We start from the raw sequence: 21,462 nt of genomic DNA on the forward strand, positions 1-21,462 counted from the left end.
TTCAGGAGATTGGTAAAATACAAATAAAATTTGACAAAGATAATGCACTTTCAATGGCAGGAGATCTCTCCTCCTGCGGGACTTCGAGCTTCACTTCTTTTGATTACACAGAAAGTGAGCAAAGTTAGCCAGACAGCTAAAGTTTTTTGCGCTGTTGATTCGTAATGTACTTCACTAATGATGAAGATTAAGATTTTGTTTTCAGAAGTTCTGAATCTATAGGCCATAGAATATAAAACAATACCAATTTTGGATTATTTGGACTATTCGCCTATGATTACGTGTTATACTGCATGCTGAAGTGTTAGCATGCAGAGCTACTGGAGACACAGAGACGATTTTAGTAACAATCCTCTCATCAGATATTGGGTAAGATGACCAATGGGTGTTCGATGTTTCAGTGTTTTCTTCTGAGTTGATTTCAGTGGTCCACCTGTCCTGTTGGATCCCCGCTGGGTCATCATGCTGGCACTGTTGCATCATGGTCCCTGAGCAGTGCTCCCCTCTCTCTCACGGCACGTCCTTGTCGCCGCTGCCATTAAAAATGAATGGTCATCGTGACTTGCGTTCTGGCTGTTTATGTAAGCTTCAAATGCAATGTTTGCCTTGCTGATAGCCGAGTTACTGCCCCCACCCTCTCCACTTCACACATACACACACAGGCCTCAATGCCGTACCGTATCCAAACCATCAACTGTAAAGGAAGCTAACCATCCCAATTTCACTGGTTCAGGAGAGTTCAGTCCTGTTTTCCAGCTGTTTTCTCTCTTCACTATATGGCCCCTTTTACACCTGGCATTAAATGTGTCTAGAGACCTCATGTAGCTGGATTATATTTACACCTAGCATTAAAATACGTCTCCGGTATACACATTGAAATGCAGTTTTCACGTATGTCACTTCCTCTCGTAATATTTACGTCCTTTAAAATTGATGGTAAATACCTTGTCTCGCTTGTTCCCCATCCATGAGTGTCCTGACAATCCATTTTTGGTAGTGTGTTACTGTTTGAGCTGCCTGTTGCCGCACGCAAAATTATTTCCATTAATGTATACCTTTAACTTTATTGATCCTCGATGGGGAATTAGGTTGTTACAGAAGCAAAGAATAGGATCTAAGTACAAATAAAAAAAATTCACTAAAACTACATTATTAATCACCTGATGAATTTTAAAAAGACCAATGGACGAATTTAGGACAACCATCCTCCACATCTTTTCAACATGAAAACATGTCTGTCTGTAAGCCAATTGGCCAAGTGTAATAAAATATTGTTTATGGATGTGCATAGAGGATCAAATTCTAACTTGTCATCTGTGAATTGAATGAATGCCTTCAAATGTACATTTTATACCACAGTACAGTTTGAGTAATGAGCAGGGACATGATGTAACATTAGCTTTTTACAGCAAGGACCACAAAGTTTCTCAGAAAACCACAAATGTTGAATTATTGCTCTTCTTCCTCTTAGCAGTAGTAATAGTATTAGTAATGGTAGTATTTATCATTAATATTGCCCATAAAGGATCTAAGAAGCATAATCATGCCTACTCTCCTGTTGGCTATATTCTGTGCAAACCACTAGCAGACACCCGTGTCAGCTCTGTAAGCTATTAGCCAGGCTTGATTTGCCTGGATAATTTGCCTTATTTGTTTTTTCCCCGCAAATAACACGCAGACAGCCAAGCTGGTTGAAACAAAGCTGGGAAAGTGAGAGGTTGCCCTTTTACATATCGGTCAGTCCATTTGCAACATTTAGGCATGACATTTGCCTACCAATGTAAACCAATACTCCACTGGCTCTAGCAGACGTCCCCAGGTCTGGCAGGACCAGCAGAATGCTTCTTTGGATTCATTGTCAACATTTGATGTTGTGACATGATGGCTTACTGATGAATATCTCTGTGATACAAAGAGCTGTCACATTCCCTCGTAAACCCTCACATTTTGAGTGTGCACATGAGCATGACCGCACCCAGCACGTATTTCTTTTCTCCTTTGTTTGGCAGCACGCTGTTCAAGTGACTCTGGGCAAAAACAATCTGTTGGAATACACTGGAATAGTCTAACAGAGAGCATATGGAAGAGATAAAGTTGGGATGTCAACTTGAAATGGAGGTGGAAGTCAGGAGGACGTCTTAAGCCGTGACGACCGCGTGGGTCTGCCGGCTGGAACAACTACAGAGCCCTGACTGGTCAGCTAATCCAATTGCTTGTGTCATAATAATGAGACGGGTTCGCGTGCTGCAGAGTAGTGTTTCAGCAAGAACAGAGCAGTCTTCCAAGGTATGCAGTGCAATCATTTCAGCAACACATACAGGCCTGCAGAGTCAGGAGATGGATGAAAACTGTAACAGCAAATGAAAACTACAATACACTGAAACCTGACACTGTAGCATACGGCACAGTGGTTGTTTTGGTTCAGGTCAAGTACGACAGAATACTTTGTAACAAACTGTGGAATGGCCTTCATGTACATCAAGCTTATCTCTGCCAGAAGTGTGTTGAATCACATCTCTCTCTCACCCCTGCCTGTCCTATTCTTAGCCAAGGGCAATTGCCCAAATAGAAAAGATTCCAGGGAAGGTCTTATTTTATCTTTGATGCACCCCCGATAGCAACAAGAAATCGCCCTCAGATGTGAAGATGCTTAACGCTTCAACTTGTGCTTCATGGAGGCCACGATCCAGATGCCTTCGGAGATCCAGTAAAGCCGACTTGAGATGATGAGGAGAAACGCATTCTGAGATCCTCCCAACAGACACGTTTAGACAATTTTGAGTGCCCATACATGATGTGGTGGTTAAGGCCCCGATCTATAGAACCACACTGCTGGTCTGGGATCAAATCCCACGACAACCTTCTCTCCTGGGTCTCCCTCTCTGCCTGCTGTCTCAACAAGACAAAATCCTAAAGGGAGTGGACTGACCACTGTCCTTTCAAAGGAGCTTGGTCTCCCCCATATTTAAAGATGAACCGCAAAGCTAGCTGATGATGGTGTGAAACATTTAAAGGAACTGGAGTGATAACACATGCTTGGTAACAACTGTCCTCTAGATAACCCCTTCCCTCCCCTCTAGTCATAAGGTCAAGTAGAGTTCATGCCTGAATCAGAGCCTGATTGCAAAGCAACAAACCCCTGACGCTGCACAAAGAGCTGACAGAATTATATAACAACTTTACTCCTGCGTCAGTTTGGCTCATTTCTCCTCAAATCCCTAATAATGATTGCTGAGTCATTAAGATCATTTGCGATGTGTTTGCAGGGCTCAAACATGTTTGTCAAATGCAGGTATTTTACAGCTTGTGATACAGAGCGGATGCCAGATTGTGATCAGTCCTGCGTCCTTTCTCTGCTAGAGATGTGACGGTTGGAGCAGACTGGACATTTGAACCAAATCAAACAGTGGCTATGTTGATTCTGGGCTCAGCGCCTCGGTTTATTTTCACAGCCGTGGGCTATGAGGGATATAAATCGTGGCACTTCAAACAGGAGATGAATATTTAAACAGTACTACAGCGCTTCTTGTTTACATAGACACACACAGACTTTTATGTGATATCCCTACACACCATATCACTCCCCTGTGGTCAGCTTGTTCTGATAAAACAGGCACATGATACTCCAGTACCATACTGTAGCAGGGGCATTCCCTTTGCTGTTATTGGACCAGTGGAAGGCACAAGTAGTGAAAGTCAGTCTGCAGTCCATTGTGCAGTGGGAGTCATTGTATATGTCCTCCTTGCATTTATCCTGCATCTCTTCTGCATTAGTTCTGCAGACAATGATCTTTTGAATGTTACACTGTAGAACCAACTTATTATCTTGTGACACCAAACTCTAGTGTCTCTTGACCAACTAGTTACCAGACCAGTCCTTTCCAAATCTGACGGCTGAAAAGAGAGCACAACTTGATCTTTCAAAACAATTCCTTTTGGTGATGGAGCAAAAGTTTGGCAGTAGTTCAGCAAGTATGCGGTGGGACTTATATACTTATACACTACAACTGTGTGTCTTGCACTGTCCTTTTACACTGTATGTCACACAGCAAGGTGATGGCAGGCCATTTCTGAAGTCGTCACCACTTGTGTGTGGTATGGAGTGTCAAGGCTGTAATAGCCTGTGTAAGTAAGTAGGATGAAAATAGAGTTGCCAGTGTCTGGTGAAACCATCTAATAACACTACTAGTGTCTGGGAATGCAGAAGACATGCGGTGGACAGACAGACAGTCAGCTGGCCGACGGGTTGCTCGGCCAGTCCGTCCTATTTGGGCCACGCATTGATGTAATGAAGGGCAAAGCAGAGGGACTGGATGCCAGAGGAGTGGTGTCATTATCCAGGCTCACAGTTCACATGGTGGAATGCATGAGACGACAAACCGGAAGTTCATGGTTTTCAATAGAACGGCGGTAAACTCCACCAACGCCGATGTGACGCCTACTGCCTGCAGATGGAGCTTACAGACGAAAGTGTGGTCGAATTTTCTCTGAGCACACTTTCTAGACTGGACTAGACTGCAATTTGAGCTTAAATGTTGTAAGTTGTTGAGTGAAGGGCGAGTGTTGCTTAGTCAGTTCCCCTGTCCAGATTTTGCAAACCAACCTTCCAGTCACAAGCCTACTTCTCTAACTTGCCAGGTATTGTCAGCAAAGGTCTTTAAAATGGATCATAACTTTAATAGTAACATGTAATGTTCTTTGCTTTCATGCCAGCAGTTGATAAGAATAGGTGTCAGATTTTTCAAATAATGGATATCTGGGAGATGAGATGAAATGAAACGTTAATGATCCCGTGCAACGCTGCAGCAGGACTAGGATGTGGCTAGAGATAGCAGAGCGTAGGATGTAAGTGACAATAAAGCTAAAGAGGATATGCAGCATCCTCAGCTTGTGCATTTTCAGATGTTGACGATGATATTGTCTAATGTCATTAACACCGTCAGGTTCCACTTGATGTGTAAGCTTCATGAACATCCTCTGTGGTAGGGTTTCTGAACATTTTAATATCAGGAACTCCTATAGTTATGTATACTTTAAACCCGGGATCCTAATAATAATAATAATATGGACCCAGACCCTAATTTGGGACCACTGATCTGTGGGGCTTTGATCATTTTATTATATTATTTTATAATAATCTGACATGCAGTATCTAGAGGCCAGATGTCTGTAGTCTCTCTCTCTCTCTCTCTCTCTCTGCCCTCATGACCATGTGCTCTCTGTTGTCTGTATCCCTGTTGGCGGCCATGTTGGAAGGCTGGCACTGATTTCTGTTCACATGGAAGCTACAGAGAGCTGGTCACTCCCCTACCAGCTCATATGTCATGTTTCTGTCCACTAACACACACACACACACACACACACACACACACACACACACACACACACACACACACACACACACACACACACACACACAGTCTTACTTAAGTCACTTTTGGGGTATTTACATAGACTTACATTCATTTCCTGGAGACTTACCCTAACCCCAACCATAACCACTACTTGCCTAACCCTTACCCCAACCTTAACCTAACCCTAACCTTAACCACTGACCCAAAAATCAGCTTTTTACCAATTGGGGACACGGCTTTTATCCCCAATTGCACAAGCCGTCCCCAATCAACTGGTCTTAAGTCTGGTGAGTGTCCCTGAAAGTGACTTAAGTCATACCCACACACACACACACACACACACACACACATACACACACAGTCACACATACATACACACATAGCCACACACTAACATCCACATTGTGAGTATTGATGAGCGTATTGATCTGAACACCGGACAGCTGGGGAGTAACAGTCACTTTCAACAGAAATGAAAGCTTCCTGGTCTGAGACAGTTTATTAAATGCTTGGTCTCTGGATTAAAAGACAGAATAACACACTAATACTTCACAGTTACACACACCAGTAGACAGACTAGCTCTGTGTGACCTGATTTTTAACTCTTGCGTGGATAGACTGGATCTGTTTTTGATGTCTAAATACAGAGAAACCACCTGGAATCTGGACTCTACCTGTTAAGATAACCATGAGGAGATCAGGGAAAAAAATCTGTTTGTGGTTGGCTATAAATGCAGCACATACTGTATATTTAATGTTTCAACGGTTGGGAAAGATCTGTGGAACAAAGAGTTAAAACTCATAACTATATAATATATACAATTATCATACACTGATGTGCTTTCACATCAGTCTCTATTTCTGCGTGGCTTTGTGCTTCTCTTATCGAAACTTTTTTTTTTATGACCAAATTTTTATTGTTTTTTTATTTACCCCACGGGGGGTAGGAAGAGAAGAGTGGAAAACAACACATCGCCAATACTTTACATACACACATTTACTTTCCATGCAATTGATATACTCTATATTGGAAATGTTACATAGGGGCGCATGCCCATGCAGATGCACATATATATGCATGCACACACACTAATAAACATAGGAGCATGTACACAAAGGCGCATGCATGCATGATCAATAAATGTGTATACACCAAAAAAAAAAAAAAAAAAAAAATCCCTTATCGAAATGTATGAATATCTGAGAGGTGACTGACGCACCCCACCACCGACCAACCCCCCTGTACCAACCACCCACCCTCCAATTGGACCACCAACCAACCCACTCACCCACCCCCGTAACCATCTCACCCACTGACCGCCTCCCAAACCAGCCCACCGACCCACCCGCCTCAGACAGAGGTCAGTGAACACAACAAGTGTCTGGTGTCTGGAGGCTGAGGCTGAACTGGTGTTAATTCCAGGTTCTCTGCCCTTCCTCATTGCTGCATCTTCATTACCCGGACGGCATATCAGCGTGTGTGCAGTGCTGTGGATGTTTGTCAAAGCCATGCTACTGACAGTAATATGATATTCTACAGACAGAGGAGTTGGTGCTAATGAATCTCATTTGACAGCTTAGTCTCTGTAGTGCCCAGGGAGGCATTACCAGGCGTCTCTCTGCCTTTTATTGCCCCGTCTCTCCACCCTGCTCCGCTATAAACACCCAACCAAACCCAAAATTGTTTCAGGCACGCTATAAAAAAAATGTAATGACTCCAATCCATTGTGTTTATAAGGCTGGGGTGAATACAACAGAGTTAGCCTCAGATGTGGAGCATCTCTCTAGAGGAAGACTACTGTTGATAGCTGTACTACTTAGACTGGCTTTTTGTCTGTCTCTCTGTCTCAAAACTCATAAGGGCAAACAGAAACCAGTAGACAGACTCACTCAATTATAGAATAGAACAGAACAGAGTAGAGTATAATAGGGTCTCTATTGGCAGAGGGAATTGCTTTGGTTATGGCTGCTATGGGGATTGAACCTGTGACATTCCGGTTATGGGATGGTCACTGTAACCATTTGTCGTAAATCCTCTGTATTTTATTCAATCTCATACATCCTGGCTGCACTCCACCTCCATACTGTGCTTAGGAGTGTCCTTTATAGCTGAATAGATTGAGCTGGAAGTCAGAGTTCCCACTGGGGACAGACTAAATGTACTAACGACACTGTATATACATGCTTCTACCAAGTGACAAGTTCTATAATTACAATAATAATAATAATAATAATAATAATAAATATAGCTGCATGGCAGCAATGTGCTGGGGTTCACTACATGCGGACAAGAGATGGGAATGACTTGGTTGCTATTTATTGGTAAATGTTTACTCCAAAATTTGTTTATATTTTTATTTTACACTTAAGAAATATTAAACTGAATATGAAAACGTGACACAACATATGACTAGGTTTCCTGGAAGTCATTGTTTGACTCATGTTATCTGTGTGCCGAATGACAGAGAATTTCTAATCCATGCTACCACTCCCACTGATTGCATTGTGGGTATTAGATCTTTTTTATTATCACAACACAACACACGTTCAAATGGCTATATTTTCTTCAAATCTCAACATACCAACATGTGGCTTGGTAGATATGTTTACAATGATGATTCTGACCAACCTGTAGAAATTCAAGCGGATTGATTACTATGTCATGATTTTACAGTCAGTTGAATTTATGTGTAAATGAAAAAAAAAACAGATAGGTTGATAACTTGCCCATTTTTGGACTGATCCCTTATCGCAAACTAAAGTGAAGACATACCCAACATTAGTGTGTATTCCAGAGCTCCGGCAGCTCAAACTCTACTTGTTAATGTGTTGATAAGATTAGTGAGGAAAAAGGATCATCCTCCATACAAGACAGACAGAAAAGGAGGCAATTCATTTTAAAGTTAGATTTTTATTACTATTACTTATTAGTTTGTGGTCAAAACAGATGTTGGAACTTTTAACCATCTATGGCTGATCAATAAGCTACCTCTCTACCTCTCTCTCTCCTTATTTCTAGCACTTTGCTCTTCGGTGATCAATCTACAGGAATATTTGTTCCATCTATTGTCACCTCTGACCCTTGACTTGATTGGTTACCTGTAACATTGGTGATCTAGGAATTAAAGCTTATTCCACTGTTGACCTCAGAGTAACTCTCTCTGTATAAGAGTGTCAGCTAAAAATGTAAATATAAGTGTGAATGTGTAATGTACTGTACTGTAGGTAATATATGCTGCATAATGGTTTAACAAAGGCAAAGGCAATGAATGGATAAAAGCTTTGGTTTGTTACAAACCTGCTCTCTGCTGCAAGCTTTTGGTCTCTAATTGTGGTTGCAAATGGATTCTCCAGAGCCCCCACCCAGACACCAAAACACATTGATCGGATCTGGAGTGATTAGATTAGGGGTGTTTTTACCACAGAATACGTGTGTCTACTCATTCTGTCACTTGGTGAAAGCTTCCCCATCCACCAGGGTTTGAAAATCATTCCAAAGACTGGGACCCTCCGCTTACAAGCTTGCAGAAATGTAAATTGAGGCTCAGTGTCAGGTGACGGGGAAGTGTTGCATCCTGTGATGTAGCCTCATCAGAAACAGATCTGGTTTCTAGTCAGGTCAGCGGTTGGCTGCCCTTCCTGTTCTTCAACCACATATTAGATAGGGAACAACCAGAACCATACGCATCCTGTGTTCTGCAAGGCCTCAGCTTGTGATATGGTCTAATGTTAGAGGTCGATAACATGTGTAGATTACTTAATGCCCCTTTAAGATTAGAATAAATTTGAATGATCCTGTAGGAGAGTCATTGCAGCAGCAAATAGTACTACAAAGTAGGATACAGGAAGGAAGGAAAACTAAATCAGATTAGAGCAAAAGAGGAATGTTGGGGAAAGTTACTTTTAAACGCATTTAGTAATCATTTCTTACTAGTTAGTTACAAAGTTACGCTGTATTAAGTGTAAGCCATTAATTACTTTTGCGTTCCCCAATTCAAAAACATGCTGTAGTATGGCTTTTACTGCCAAGTGTATCAATATTTGTTTTAAACATGGTTTAGACTCGGATCACATTTTTTTAATTTATGGAGTGCCAACCGTGACAAAAAATATGTATATATTTTCAGGTGCAAATTTTCCATTAATTAAGTTAAATATCTGAAAATATCTCACATTTAAGCCAAGATTCATTACTTTTCTCATATTTATTACTTTTGTGAATATAGTTAAATGATACTTAAAGGCATACTGAGCAGGATTTTCCCCCTTGAAATAGCATAAACCCATTCAAAAATGATCCTCCTCAATGATTACTTATGGCCCATTGGTAGCGTGTGACAGTGTGTGTGTCTGCAGAGAGTCTGCCTTCTGCCTGGATTTTCTTATTTCTGAATTTTTGGGACGTTTCTGGGCGTCAACCTTTTGGCAGTGGGTGTGTCCGCCTGCAACCAAAAACACTGCTGAATCATTTTATATCTAAAAGCCACGCTGCCTACGGTAGCAATCCCGTACAGAGTAACTGGAGTTCTGGTCAGAGCTAGTGTGTGTCATGAGCTGGAAGCTACCTACCGTTGTTAGCGTAGCTTCTTTGTAGTAGAAAAGCTGGTATAGCTAGCTAAGCTAACCGGCACCTACCTGTCCAACAGAAAACAAGTCAACTCCACATTGCTCTTCATCCCCATCCTCTCCTTCAATACTTGCCAACGGGTGAAAGCCAACAGATTCACTCTCGTTTTGGAATGAGCCGTGTCTGCTTCTTGTACTTTTTACTGTTTTTTCACCATTCTGGCAACTGCAGGGAGGAGGGCTCAACTTGCCTCTGAGCGTCGCTTGGTCACAGGTACAGCAGGTGTTTGTAGTGTTAATTCCTGTTCTCTGTGATGATTTCCTCCACAGGCCCTGAACAAGAAGGAGCACAGAGGCTGCGACAGCCCCGACCCTGAGGCCTCCTATGTCCTTACCCCCCACACCGAGGAGAAATACAAGAAGATTAACGAGGAGTTTGACAATATGATGAGGAGTCATAAAATGGTAAGTTGCATTGTGTAATTCATTATTCAACATGACTGTTTGGTTTCTCTTTTTAACTTTTATCCAAGAAAAGTGGACTGAGCACCATGCTCTTTATCAGCCTCACCCTGCTTCACATTCATACAGTTCCACACATTCACACTGGGAGCTGCCCAGTATAACCACAGTCTTCTGCTGTTGGCCACTTAACAACTCCACTTGAACAAGCAGGGGTTCATCTCCACAAGGTTTCACAAGACATTTTGCCTTTATTTGATAGTTGATAGTGAAGAGAGACTGGAAAGGTTGGGTGAGAAAGAGGGGGATGACATGCGACAAAGGTCCAGGGTTCAAATCCGGCCCGTGCCCTTTGCTGCATCATCCCCTCTCTGCCCTCTCTGTCCTGTCTCTCTCTGCTGTGACTGTCCAATAACATAAATAATTTAAAAAAAAAAACAACAACACGGAAACAGGGTTGACTGAGTGGTGTGCAGATCTAAATGAATGTAAAGATGGTAGGCTTGAGATAACCATGTATCGTGACGTATTTCTGAGTGAAACAGGATAGACAGGCGGGACATAACATTGGGAGGAATTTGATTTTAACGTTGAAAAGTGGGCGTGTCATAACAAACATGGAGAATTACAGTGATTCAGAGTTGGACTACTCGCCTCCTTCAACACCTTCATCACCCCCGTTACCGGAGCAGGCAGACGTACCCCTCGAACTGCAGGAGGTGGAGGAAGACGAGGGAGAGGAGCTAGCTTGCTTGCTAGCTAGCTAATGAATCTTAGCTCTGTGCGCTAAAAGTTGAAGATTGATTGATGGGTGGATGTCATGATATTATTGGTTGAAATTGATTGATTCATGCTTACGTAAGCACAAGGCATATTTTGTTTTACAGGAAGAAAACATGATTGAATTTTGATATAAGAATACAAAGACATTGATTTTTTGTATTTTTTTTGGCATATATTGTTAAATAGGTGCACAATATGACCGGGGATGTGATCTAAAAGGGTTAAAAAGGCATTTTTCATTTCATCTCGACTTTAAGTATTGCATCATATTCTGGTTTTGGGCAAGCTCATGTTTCCATGCCTCTATCTGTCCCTGCCTCTCTAGTCAACAGGCCTTCCTCAGCAGAACTTCATGCATGTGGCCCCAGGCAGCATGGCCTACAGCCCCGGTGCAGGAGGAGGAGGAGGAGCAGGAGGGGGAGGTGGGACCTCCCAGGCTCTGGCTGCAGCCACAGCGGCCCTCACTGACAGCGGGATCCTCTCCTCACCCCACACACACTTCCACAGGAGCATAGCCTCTCCACAACAACCCCCCAACACTGGAAACACAGGTGTGTGTGTGTGTGTGTGTGTGTGTGTGTGTGGGTGTGTGTGTGTCATCTTGAGAGTGACAACTAATTTGACAGAATAACTCTGTTGTCACAGACAAACCATGAAGCTGACTTTTATGGTTTACTTTTATGCTTTTTACTCCTTTCTGTACTCACTCGTATAGCACTTTGTGTTTTGTAAAGTGCTATACAAATGAATTATTCTTATTCTTATTATTAACAGTGATAAAAAGATTTAAAATTTATGTGCAAAATGATAAAACAGCAGAGAAGTGACACAGTGGGGAGATGATGAAAATGAGAAAAAGGGGAAAAAATAATTTGAGCAGGTGAAAAACACGATGCATAAAATAACAAGCTGTGTGTGTGTGTGTACGTGTGTGTGTGTGTGTGTGTGTGTACACGCGTGTGTGTGTGTGTGTGTGTGTGTGTGTGTGTGTGTGTGTGTGTCTTCCCTCAGGTGGTCTGCAGGGCGGCGCTGATCTGGCTCTGCAGAATGGATCTGGACCAGTTGGTAAGTACTTGAGAAACACACACACACACACACACACACACACACACACACTCTAAAAACAAATGTTTTGCCTCAACAAAAAAAATTAACGCAACAGTTTGCATCAATCTTTTTGAGTTATGACAACTTCTAATGAAATTATGTTCAACCAACGAACTACATTGAGTTAGGGGAATTAGCTTTTCCTCTACAATCAAAGGTATTTTTAATTACCACTTACTTAATAATTGGTAGCATAAACACAAGTTTTTAAGTTGGTTACTCATAAAAATTAAGTTGTTCCAACTAGTTTTTCCACATTATTTAAAAGGAATTTTTAAGTGTTATGTACCTTTAATTACCATAATTATGAACACAAGTTTTTAAGTTGACAACCGTTTAAAAAATTAAGTTGCTCCAATTAGATTTTCTTCAGTAGTTTTTAGCTTTTTCATATTTTTGTTCATGTAGTAGCTTTTAAGAAATTAATTCATTCAACAACAAAATTGTTAGGCAATTAACTTTTTTTTATTATTTTGAACTACAGTTGTGTATTTGAACACACAATATTTAAATCTTGAAAAAAAAAAACCCACAAATTTAAATTGCCCCACAAATTATAAATAAACAAATTGGCCATATTGCCTTGGGAAATTAAGTAGTAAGCATACTCAATTATGCCATCACAGCAAATCAATTATGCCATCACAGCAAAGTTATAGGCCTTTACGTATTTAAAACTACTACTACTAGTACTCATACCTGCATTACCATACAATGGCTGTATTATTGTTTTTGACAAACAAAAAATGATACAGTGGACTAAATGTTTACTGTGATGGATGAACTATCTGCAGCATGTTTAAGTAACTTCAAGCTGATTTTAAAGGTCCCATATTATGAAAAACACGTTTTTCCTCGCCCATACACATACACTTTAGTCATCCTTCAACCTAACAACCCACAGAATGTGAGAAGTGAATGCCTCTGCATTGTTGCCCCAGCCTCCTTCCTGGGAAAACATGTGCTTCTACAAGCCGTTTTGATTTGGCTCCCCTTGTGACGTCCCAAGGGGACCAATTTGCATACGCCGACCTCCAAGGTGGATAACCACTCCCACTGCCCTCTGCTCCTCTGTGTGCTGTCGGCCGCCATTCATGCAAGTGTAGACAGTGTGTGGGATTATATTACTTATTCAGTAACTTTTGTCCTATGCCCCTGTCACTAAAAGGCTTTTAGGTGTGCTAAAGTTTTTTCTACATGGATGTGTAATAAAGTATAACAACACAGTTATTTTACTCAAATTTATTGTCATGTAAAGTATTATCCAAAGTCACATGTTCAAATCAATTCATGCACAGAATGCATTAAAGAAACTTACTGCTCTATACCTCTAAGCTGTAAGGGCCCATAGTCTGCTTTATAAATGTTCATTGCATTCTGTACTGAGAACACATTCAAACATACAGGCTGCAGACCAGGATGATCAACATGCATGTAGGTGGATCCTGAGGCTGCTTCATTCTTCTGGTAACCTAGGGAATGAGAAAGGGTAACTGTTATTGAATTTTGCAAGCTTTATAGGAACATTACACTGACAATTACATTTATCTATATTATATGTTTATTATTTAGCACAGACAATTTAGAGTAGATGTGAGTACTGTATGTTTGAATATTTCAGCTATAGTTCTAAAACTGTTGAGCTAGCGTTATAGCTGAATAACACTGGCATAAATTACGACAGTCATATGTCCATGGGACATAACCATATGTTTGCCGGTGTCGTGACAATATTTGTATCCCCTGAAGAGGAGTTCTTCTTTTGCGTCTTCACATCAATTTGATGTATTTGAACGTAATAACTACATAATGTCTGGTGTGGATTTGTTTCCTATCGCTAGCCAGTACAACGGCAATTGTAAGACACTTCATGGAATAACATTACAGCAGCTATCCAAGTAGCCAGCGAAAAGCTACCGACACCTACTGTGTTGACGAGCTTACTAGACAGCCTCAAACCACCGGTGAACTGCAGGCTAAAAATGAATCAAACAAACCATGCAGTACAGTTACCGTGGGAGACACTCCGGCAGGTAACGTTAGATATTGTTTTTATGGGATACAAATTTACCGCTATGGCTATCCAGAAAGACCACATAGCTAATGCAACCACACACGCACGGTGAGAAAGTACGAACAACACACTGAAATTTCAACCTACCATTCAGAGACATCCTGCTGTAACCGTGTCTGTAACTTCGGCAGTTGCCTCCTCTTGTTCGGTTGACAGATTCCTTCTCAAACATGTACGGTTTTACATGTTCTGTCACGGAGTTTTCTTCTACAAGGAGCTGCCATGTTGGTTTTGGAGTTTTTCTGTGTCTGCACCCTCCCCCCTCACCCAGCCGATCAGGCGGCCAATCAGAGCAGCGCCTCATTATCCTGGCATCCCCGCCCACTCAGAACAGCGCATAGTTAATGAGGGGAGAAACAGAGAGGATGGAGAGGCTCCACAGAGCCTGGATGTGTTTTTTTTGCAACAGAATTCATAACCTTATTTTAAAGACCACTGAGAAATGTTTTAAACAGCTAAAAAGAGCATAATATGGGACCTTTAATAAAGTTCTGAAAGTGTAACTAATGGCTGCCTGAAGATGGGGAAATCAATCAATCAAATTACACTGCTAAATATGACTAGCGTTAGCTACGTGTAGTAGTACAACATATTCCATCAACTGTATTAGCAGGTGTAGCCTAACCTCCGTACACGAGTCCACTATTGGTCATATCACAATTGAGAATATGCCCAAATACATTGCTTTAGTAGAATTTATTTGTAAATTAAATGATAATCACCTTGAAAATGTCCTTTGTATTGTATTTGTTCAGCCTACAGGTCCACAAAACACACAATCTTAACTGTCTGAACTTGTCCAGGCATGTTAAATGGGTAGGGGAGGGGACTTGAAATCCTGAACTCAAGGTGGAGAAAAGTTAAGTTATCAAGCCAATTTCATTAAGTTGCTACAACTTGAATTTTGTTTTAAATCAATTGACGCAGAAATTTAAGTTTAAATTACACACAATATTAAGTTGATGTAATTACCAACATTATTACGTCAACACAACTCATTAAAATAATGTTTGCAACTTAAAAGGTTTATCTAAATCAATAAATTAGAATTTTTATCTTGCAACCATGCATTTAATTAAGTGGTGGTAATAGGTCCCCTGAATTACTTTTTAGAGTGCACACACATAGACCCACAGACAATATTGGCTCCTGAGTCAGCCGTCAATTGAAACTGCGAGCTCCTGTTGCCTGTGTGGATAGTCTTCTACCAAACTCTACTGTTTACAGTCTGACCTGACTGTCCAAAACTAGATTACTCCGCCAGTAACGACCTTTCACCCCACAGCAGTCTGTGCTGCGGCAGAGAAAAATAGCTACGGGATTTCCAGGATAAAATTTCTTTTCATATTCGAGTACAAACATGCTTTCCTTAATTCAACACAATTCTTACATGTTACTGGCTTCTTGAATGTGGCCTAGGGAGAAAGGTACAGGTTGGAATGAGGAATGAGAAGTTTCCTCTCCTCTCCTCTCCTCTCCTCTCCTCTCCTCTCCTCTCCTCTCCTCTTCAGGCTGATCTAGACAGACAGGATGTAGGCTGACAGTCTGTTGAACGTCCTGTCCGCCTGCACCCATCATACTGCTTCATACAAACCCCAGAATGCCCTTAGGCTCTGGACTACACACACTCTGTACCCAGCATCCTCCCTGGTGGGGGTATACCTGCCATAACCTCTCTCTCTCTCTCTTCTCTCTCTCTCTCCTGTGGCAGACAGGGAAAAGCTTTTATGTAGTTTTCTTTGTGACCTTTCTTTGAAACATTTAGGGTGCCTCTGGCCTCATGTGGCTCTAACGGAGTTCTAGATTCAGCTGTTCAAATCGGCTTGTCATGTCTCGTTGCTTGAGTGTCTCTGCGATGACAAGATGGCCGCCTCCATTGACAGGCCACCACCGTGTTCTGCCATTCATCTTCAAGGTTGATATAGGAAACAACTCATATCTGTTAATAACTGCCTAATAACTGTTGGAAAACCTGCTCACTCTAAAACAAGAGAAAACTAGTTCCCAGACTAGTTGCTTAGATTGAACAGCGTGAAGCTAATCAATATGGCAGATAGTGGTAACATGGAAGACAGGACTCTGACTGCTGGACCCTCTGCAACAAAACAAAACAAAACAAAACAAGAAGCCTATAACAGAAGAGGCTAAAAGAGCTATGAAGGAGAGGGAGGGGAGTGCGAGACTCGGAGTTCCCGGGAGCCCCACGGATCGATCGGCTTGAAGTACCCGTTCCGGACCCCCCAGCCCCCTGGTACACAGCAGTCTGCCACAGCCACAGCAAAACCTCTGAACAGTTTCATCTTAAAGGCTAACAGGGATATCCATGCTGTGATTGGTGAATCCACCAATCCACCATCTCTGGACGCACAAGCTCATTCTTTACTGGGTCATGTCAACTACTTTTTGTCTTTTAGACTGTCCAACCTACAGACTGTCCTCCCTCCAGACCGTCCTCCCTCCAGACTGTCCTCCCCACAGACTGTCCTCCCTCCAGACCGTCCTCCCCACAGACTGTCCTCGCTCCAGACCGTCCTCCCTCCAGACCGTCCTCCCTCCAGACTGTCCTCCCCACAGACTGTCCTCCCTCCAGACCGTCCTCCCTCCAGACCGTCCTCCCTCCAGACTGTCCTCCCCACAGACTGTCCTCCCTCCAGACCGTCCTCCCTCCAGACCGTCCTCCCTCCAGACTGTCCTCCCCACAGACTGTCCTCCCCACAGACTGTCCTCCACATAGACTGTCCTCCCTCCAGACTGTCCTCCACATAGACTGTCCTCTCTGCAGACTGTCCTCCCTCCAGACTGTCCTCCCCACAGACTGTCCTCCACATAGACTGTCCTCCCTCCAGACTGTCCTCCACATAGACTGTCCTCTCTGCAGACTGTCCTCCCTCCAGACTGTCCTCCCCACAGACTGTCCTCCCTCCAGACTGTCCTCCACATAGACTGTCCTCTCTGCAGACTGTCCTCCCTCCAGACTGCTATCCCTGAAGACTGTCCTCCTTGAGCTGTTCTTCTTCCAAACTTTCAACCCTAGAGACTGTCCCTCCCTCACTACAGGCTGTCTTCCCTCTAGACTGTCCTCCCTCCAGAGTCCAGACTGTCCTCCCTCCAGCCTGTCCTCCCTCCAGACTGTCCTCCCTCCAGACTGTCCTCCCTCCAGACTGTCCTCCTTGCAGACTGTCCTCCCTACAGACTGTCCTCCCTGCAGACTGCCCTCCCTGTCATCTTCCTGCTCTCCCTCCCAGAACAGCTTGTTTCATATGGATGCTGCTGCCATTATGTAACGGCAATAGTGAAAAAGGATCAATTATTCATTAGTATCTCTTGTATAATTTATAGCAGTGCATCCAGAGCCTGGTGGTGGATGGGTTGATTTTAGTGGATCTAACACATGGGACTTTAACCCCCAGTCCCCCCTGTTTTAGATAGCAGAACAAAACTGATGCATCGTGGGAAGTGCTGGGCATGGCTCCTGCTGTTGCGAGGAAACATTTGAAAACGTTTTTGAAGTGTAGAACTCCTTTCTACTCAAAATAAAAGACAAAGAGGGCAGGAAAGGGAAAGGAAGGAAAGGGAGGTTCTTGTTGGACACACAGGCTAATTGTGTTGCACACATTTATCTTGCTGTAGTTGTGAGGACCTACACTCACTCTTTAACCTCTAAGCATAACCTATACCCTCACCACTACATGCCTAACCTCCAACCTTACCCTAATCTAAATCTAATCCTAATTCCAATCTTAACCTTAAACCCAAATTCTAATCCTAAAATGAGCAATGCACGCTCAGTCAGGGAACTCACTGACTTCAGCTGATTGGACAACTCAGCAGCACACCTTTACAAGTTAACCAATCATCATGCATTTAAAAGCATGCATATGCTTTTAAATGACACATACTCACTCTCTGTCTAGCTTGCCATGCAGACTGCCGCTCTGCCGCTGTTGTGCTGTCACCTTAATCCTCACCCTAACCTAAACCTAGTCCTAATTCTGCGCTTGGCTCTAAACCCAAGCCCTAAGCCTAAATATAACCCTAAACTAACTCCTTAACCCTTACCTTAACCTATAGTCCTAATGAAGTGATGACTGGACAAATTGACCTCCCTTTGCATACACACTCACACACAAGCAGACACACTCCATACTCCATCTGTCAGTCAATCAATCCCTAAGGGGAAATGGGGTATCTCTTGCCTTCCGCTCCTCATGTGTCCCTGTGTCTCTCTCTCTCTGGGTCCAGTGAACGGTTTTGTGGGTGCGCCTGGTGGGAGCAGCCTGGGGAAGATCATACCAACCAAATCTCCTCCTCCTCCGGGGAGCAGCCTCGTCCCCACCAGCCGCAAGGCAGACCTCCGAGTGGTCATCCCTCCATCCAGCAAAGGGGTGATGCAAACACAGGTGTGTGTGTGTGTGTGTGTGTGTGTGTGTGTGTATGCGTTTGTGCGTGTGTGTGCGGTGTGTTCTTGAAGGAGGGGAAGAGGGGGTGCTATGGGGCTGTTTGGGAGGTTGGACGGTTTGAAAATAGGTTGGGGAGTGAATGTCATTCTATAATATAATATAATATACAATACAATGTACAAACAATATAATTAAACATGTATTCCGTATTGTCTTTTAAATGTCCTCTTTAAGCAATATTCCATTTAATTTTAACATAGGGGTTATTTGGCACTTGACCACCATGAAAACCAGAATAATCACCAAGACCGGATGCAGCTGGACAAGTTTGTAGCATTCGGATTTTTACCCATTCATTTGAATGAGGCCACAAAAATAGCCTGAAAACTTACATTTGATATGTTTGATTCAACAACATATCCCGCTTTTAAGACAATAAAGCAGTCCTGGGTCCTTCATCATTTTGCATTTCTATTCTTGCTTTACACTAAAATTAGTATTTAAAAATAAACGTAGACCTGGTCTCCCAAACAGGAATTATCTCTCCTAAATGATATCCCTCTGCTATGTTCTCTTCTATCAATAAAAATGCTATTTGGCAAAATTATGTTCTAAAACGTCGGACCCACAGTCCATTGAAAATCACAGTAGCAGGATCTGTTGTTGAATATCCTACTATAAAGCAAGGAATCTCTGTCTGTGTCTGTGTGTGTGTGTGTGTGTATGTGTGTGTGTGTGTGTGAACCGTTTGTCCGATCGACTTCACACTTGGCGAGTGTATTGCTGGGGACCCAATAAGTGCAGTGTCGGATTTGGTGCAATTTGGACACACGACATGTTCAATATTAATAAACTTTGAATAAACAAGCGAACAGCGCTCTGTGCAGCAGCGGCGCGAACGGGCACTGCACTAGTGTTAACAAACGTGTTAAATGTAAGTTTTCAGGCTATTTTCGTGGCCTCATTCAAATTAATGGGAAGTAAAAATCTGAACTCTACAAACTCGTCCAGCTGCAAAGTCAAGATCTTGATATAAGATGCCGAAAGTATTGTAAAACAATTTTGGTACCAAAATCTTTCGTTTGGACAAAATCGTTTTTGTTTCATTCACTCTTAAAGGGAAACTTAGCCGATTTTCAACCAGCATTGTATCATTACAATATGGGTAGTATATGCAAATGCACAATGTTTAACTTCCCTCCATGTTGCCTGCACCCAGAGCTCCCCGCTCATTTGCCGGCAAAAGTTTGGAGATCGGCCTTAAGTCTAAGGCCGATCTCCAAAGTCCGCCGGATGACGCGTTTTGCTACGTTTCCGCATTTTCTGTAGTGGTGCCTTCAAGGACGGTAAAATGTGGGTCTCCCAAAACACTCCCGTCCCATGCTACGCTAGCGATAGGGAAAAGCAGACACTAAAATATCATACTACTAAATACTTTAAAATATCAGTATATTTGGAAGAAAACTAGTTTCATGATACGAGGCCAAATATCGCGCTGTTGAATCAGACACAACAGAGTCTGGAAGAAGAAGCGACCTCCGGACCGGAGCGACATTTCAGCCGCAGCTAAGCTAAGCTAAGCTAAGCTGCTAAGTTTCTCCGTGATTCATCCAGAAGAGCTGAATCTAACACAAAAAAACAACTAGCTTTACAATATAATGTTGGAGCAGAGATGTGGCGCCACTATTACAGCTTATGAGGCCGAATATAGTGAATATAGAACAACAGCGAACAGCGACTGTGTTAACTTTACCTGTAACTTGCGGCTACATCCAGCGGCACCGTTCAGCACTCGGTAAGTTGATCCACATAACGTAACTGACTCCAGCACGCTGGTTTGTTTTATGATCCTTTGAAAATGGGTGCGATTTATCCAGACTCGATGAGGAAAAACGTTTTGTAAATGAAAATAAGCCTCAGTAAAGAGATATGCTGCTGCTTTGTCTCTGCTAACTTTGTCTTTGTTGCTACGCTGGCCGTGAACACACCGTCAGAGTCAGTGATGCACGCAATGCATTCTGGTTGTTGTAGAATTCCTCCTTAAGAGCGATATGGGGAATCTCCAGCCGTTTTCTCAGGTTTCTCTGGTCATAGGGCTCCAATTTCAAAAATAATTGCACATTTCTACTACATGGGTGACCTAGTTTTAATAAATCATATTCACAGCAGTGAAATAGGCTTGGGTGATATCCAAAATTTAATTGTCGTGATAGTGTTCCGCCAAAATATTGCGATATACGATATTATCGCGTTTTTGTTTTGTTTTTTTTGTTTTTTTTTATAATTATTATTAACAGCCTAGAAATTTGATCGTACTATTCAAGCATTGGAGGAAACAATGGCCATTTGGTATCATTTGCTCATTCCTACTATTTCCAGATTGTGGAAAATTAAAAAGAAAATTTTAATTTTTTTTTACTATCCTACCACTAGTAGATTATAGGCTTATAAATTTAAAAGCTTGTACAGTTGTTATCTAAGCAACACATGGTGCCATGGCCGGGAACAGGGACGATATTCACGAAATATCGCAATATTCGATAATATCGAATATCTGCCCAAGCCTGCTCTTAAATGTATGCAAATCAAGCTGTGGCCCAAACAAGCCCTGGAAAAGAGCACAGCGCAAGACATTTAGGGTTTAGTGAACTGTCTGTGGTGTAGGAGGAGAGTTCAGAGCTCTCTGAGTCTTTTCTGCCTCCAGCTCTGCGTCCTG

The 21,462-nt window shown here is 42.4% G+C and overlaps 1 protein-coding gene across 4 annotated transcripts in view; it reads left to right on the top strand.

The window, feature by feature from the left end:
• LOC139911363 (myocyte-specific enhancer factor 2A-like) overlaps positions 1-21,462 on the top strand; it is a 62,746-nt gene that overhangs the window by 32,798 nt on the left and 8,486 nt on the right. For all 4 annotated transcript variants that reach the window (XM_078282786.1, XM_078282795.1, XM_078282790.1 and 1 more), the window contains exons 4-7: positions 10,251-10,385; positions 11,491-11,716; positions 12,177-12,230; positions 18,589-18,746. In XM_078282786.1, coding sequence (XP_078138912.1) covers positions 10,251-10,385; positions 11,491-11,716; positions 12,177-12,230; positions 18,589-18,746 — 573 coding nt within the window. The remainder of the gene's footprint in view (positions 1-10,250; positions 10,386-11,490; positions 11,717-12,176; positions 12,231-18,588; positions 18,747-21,462) is intronic.

The sequence above is a fragment of the Centroberyx gerrardi genome, chromosome 1, assembly GCF_048128805.1.
Source record: "Centroberyx gerrardi isolate f3 chromosome 1, fCenGer3.hap1.cur.20231027, whole genome shotgun sequence".
Taxonomy (NCBI): Eukaryota; Metazoa; Chordata; class Actinopteri; order Beryciformes; family Berycidae; genus Centroberyx; species Centroberyx gerrardi.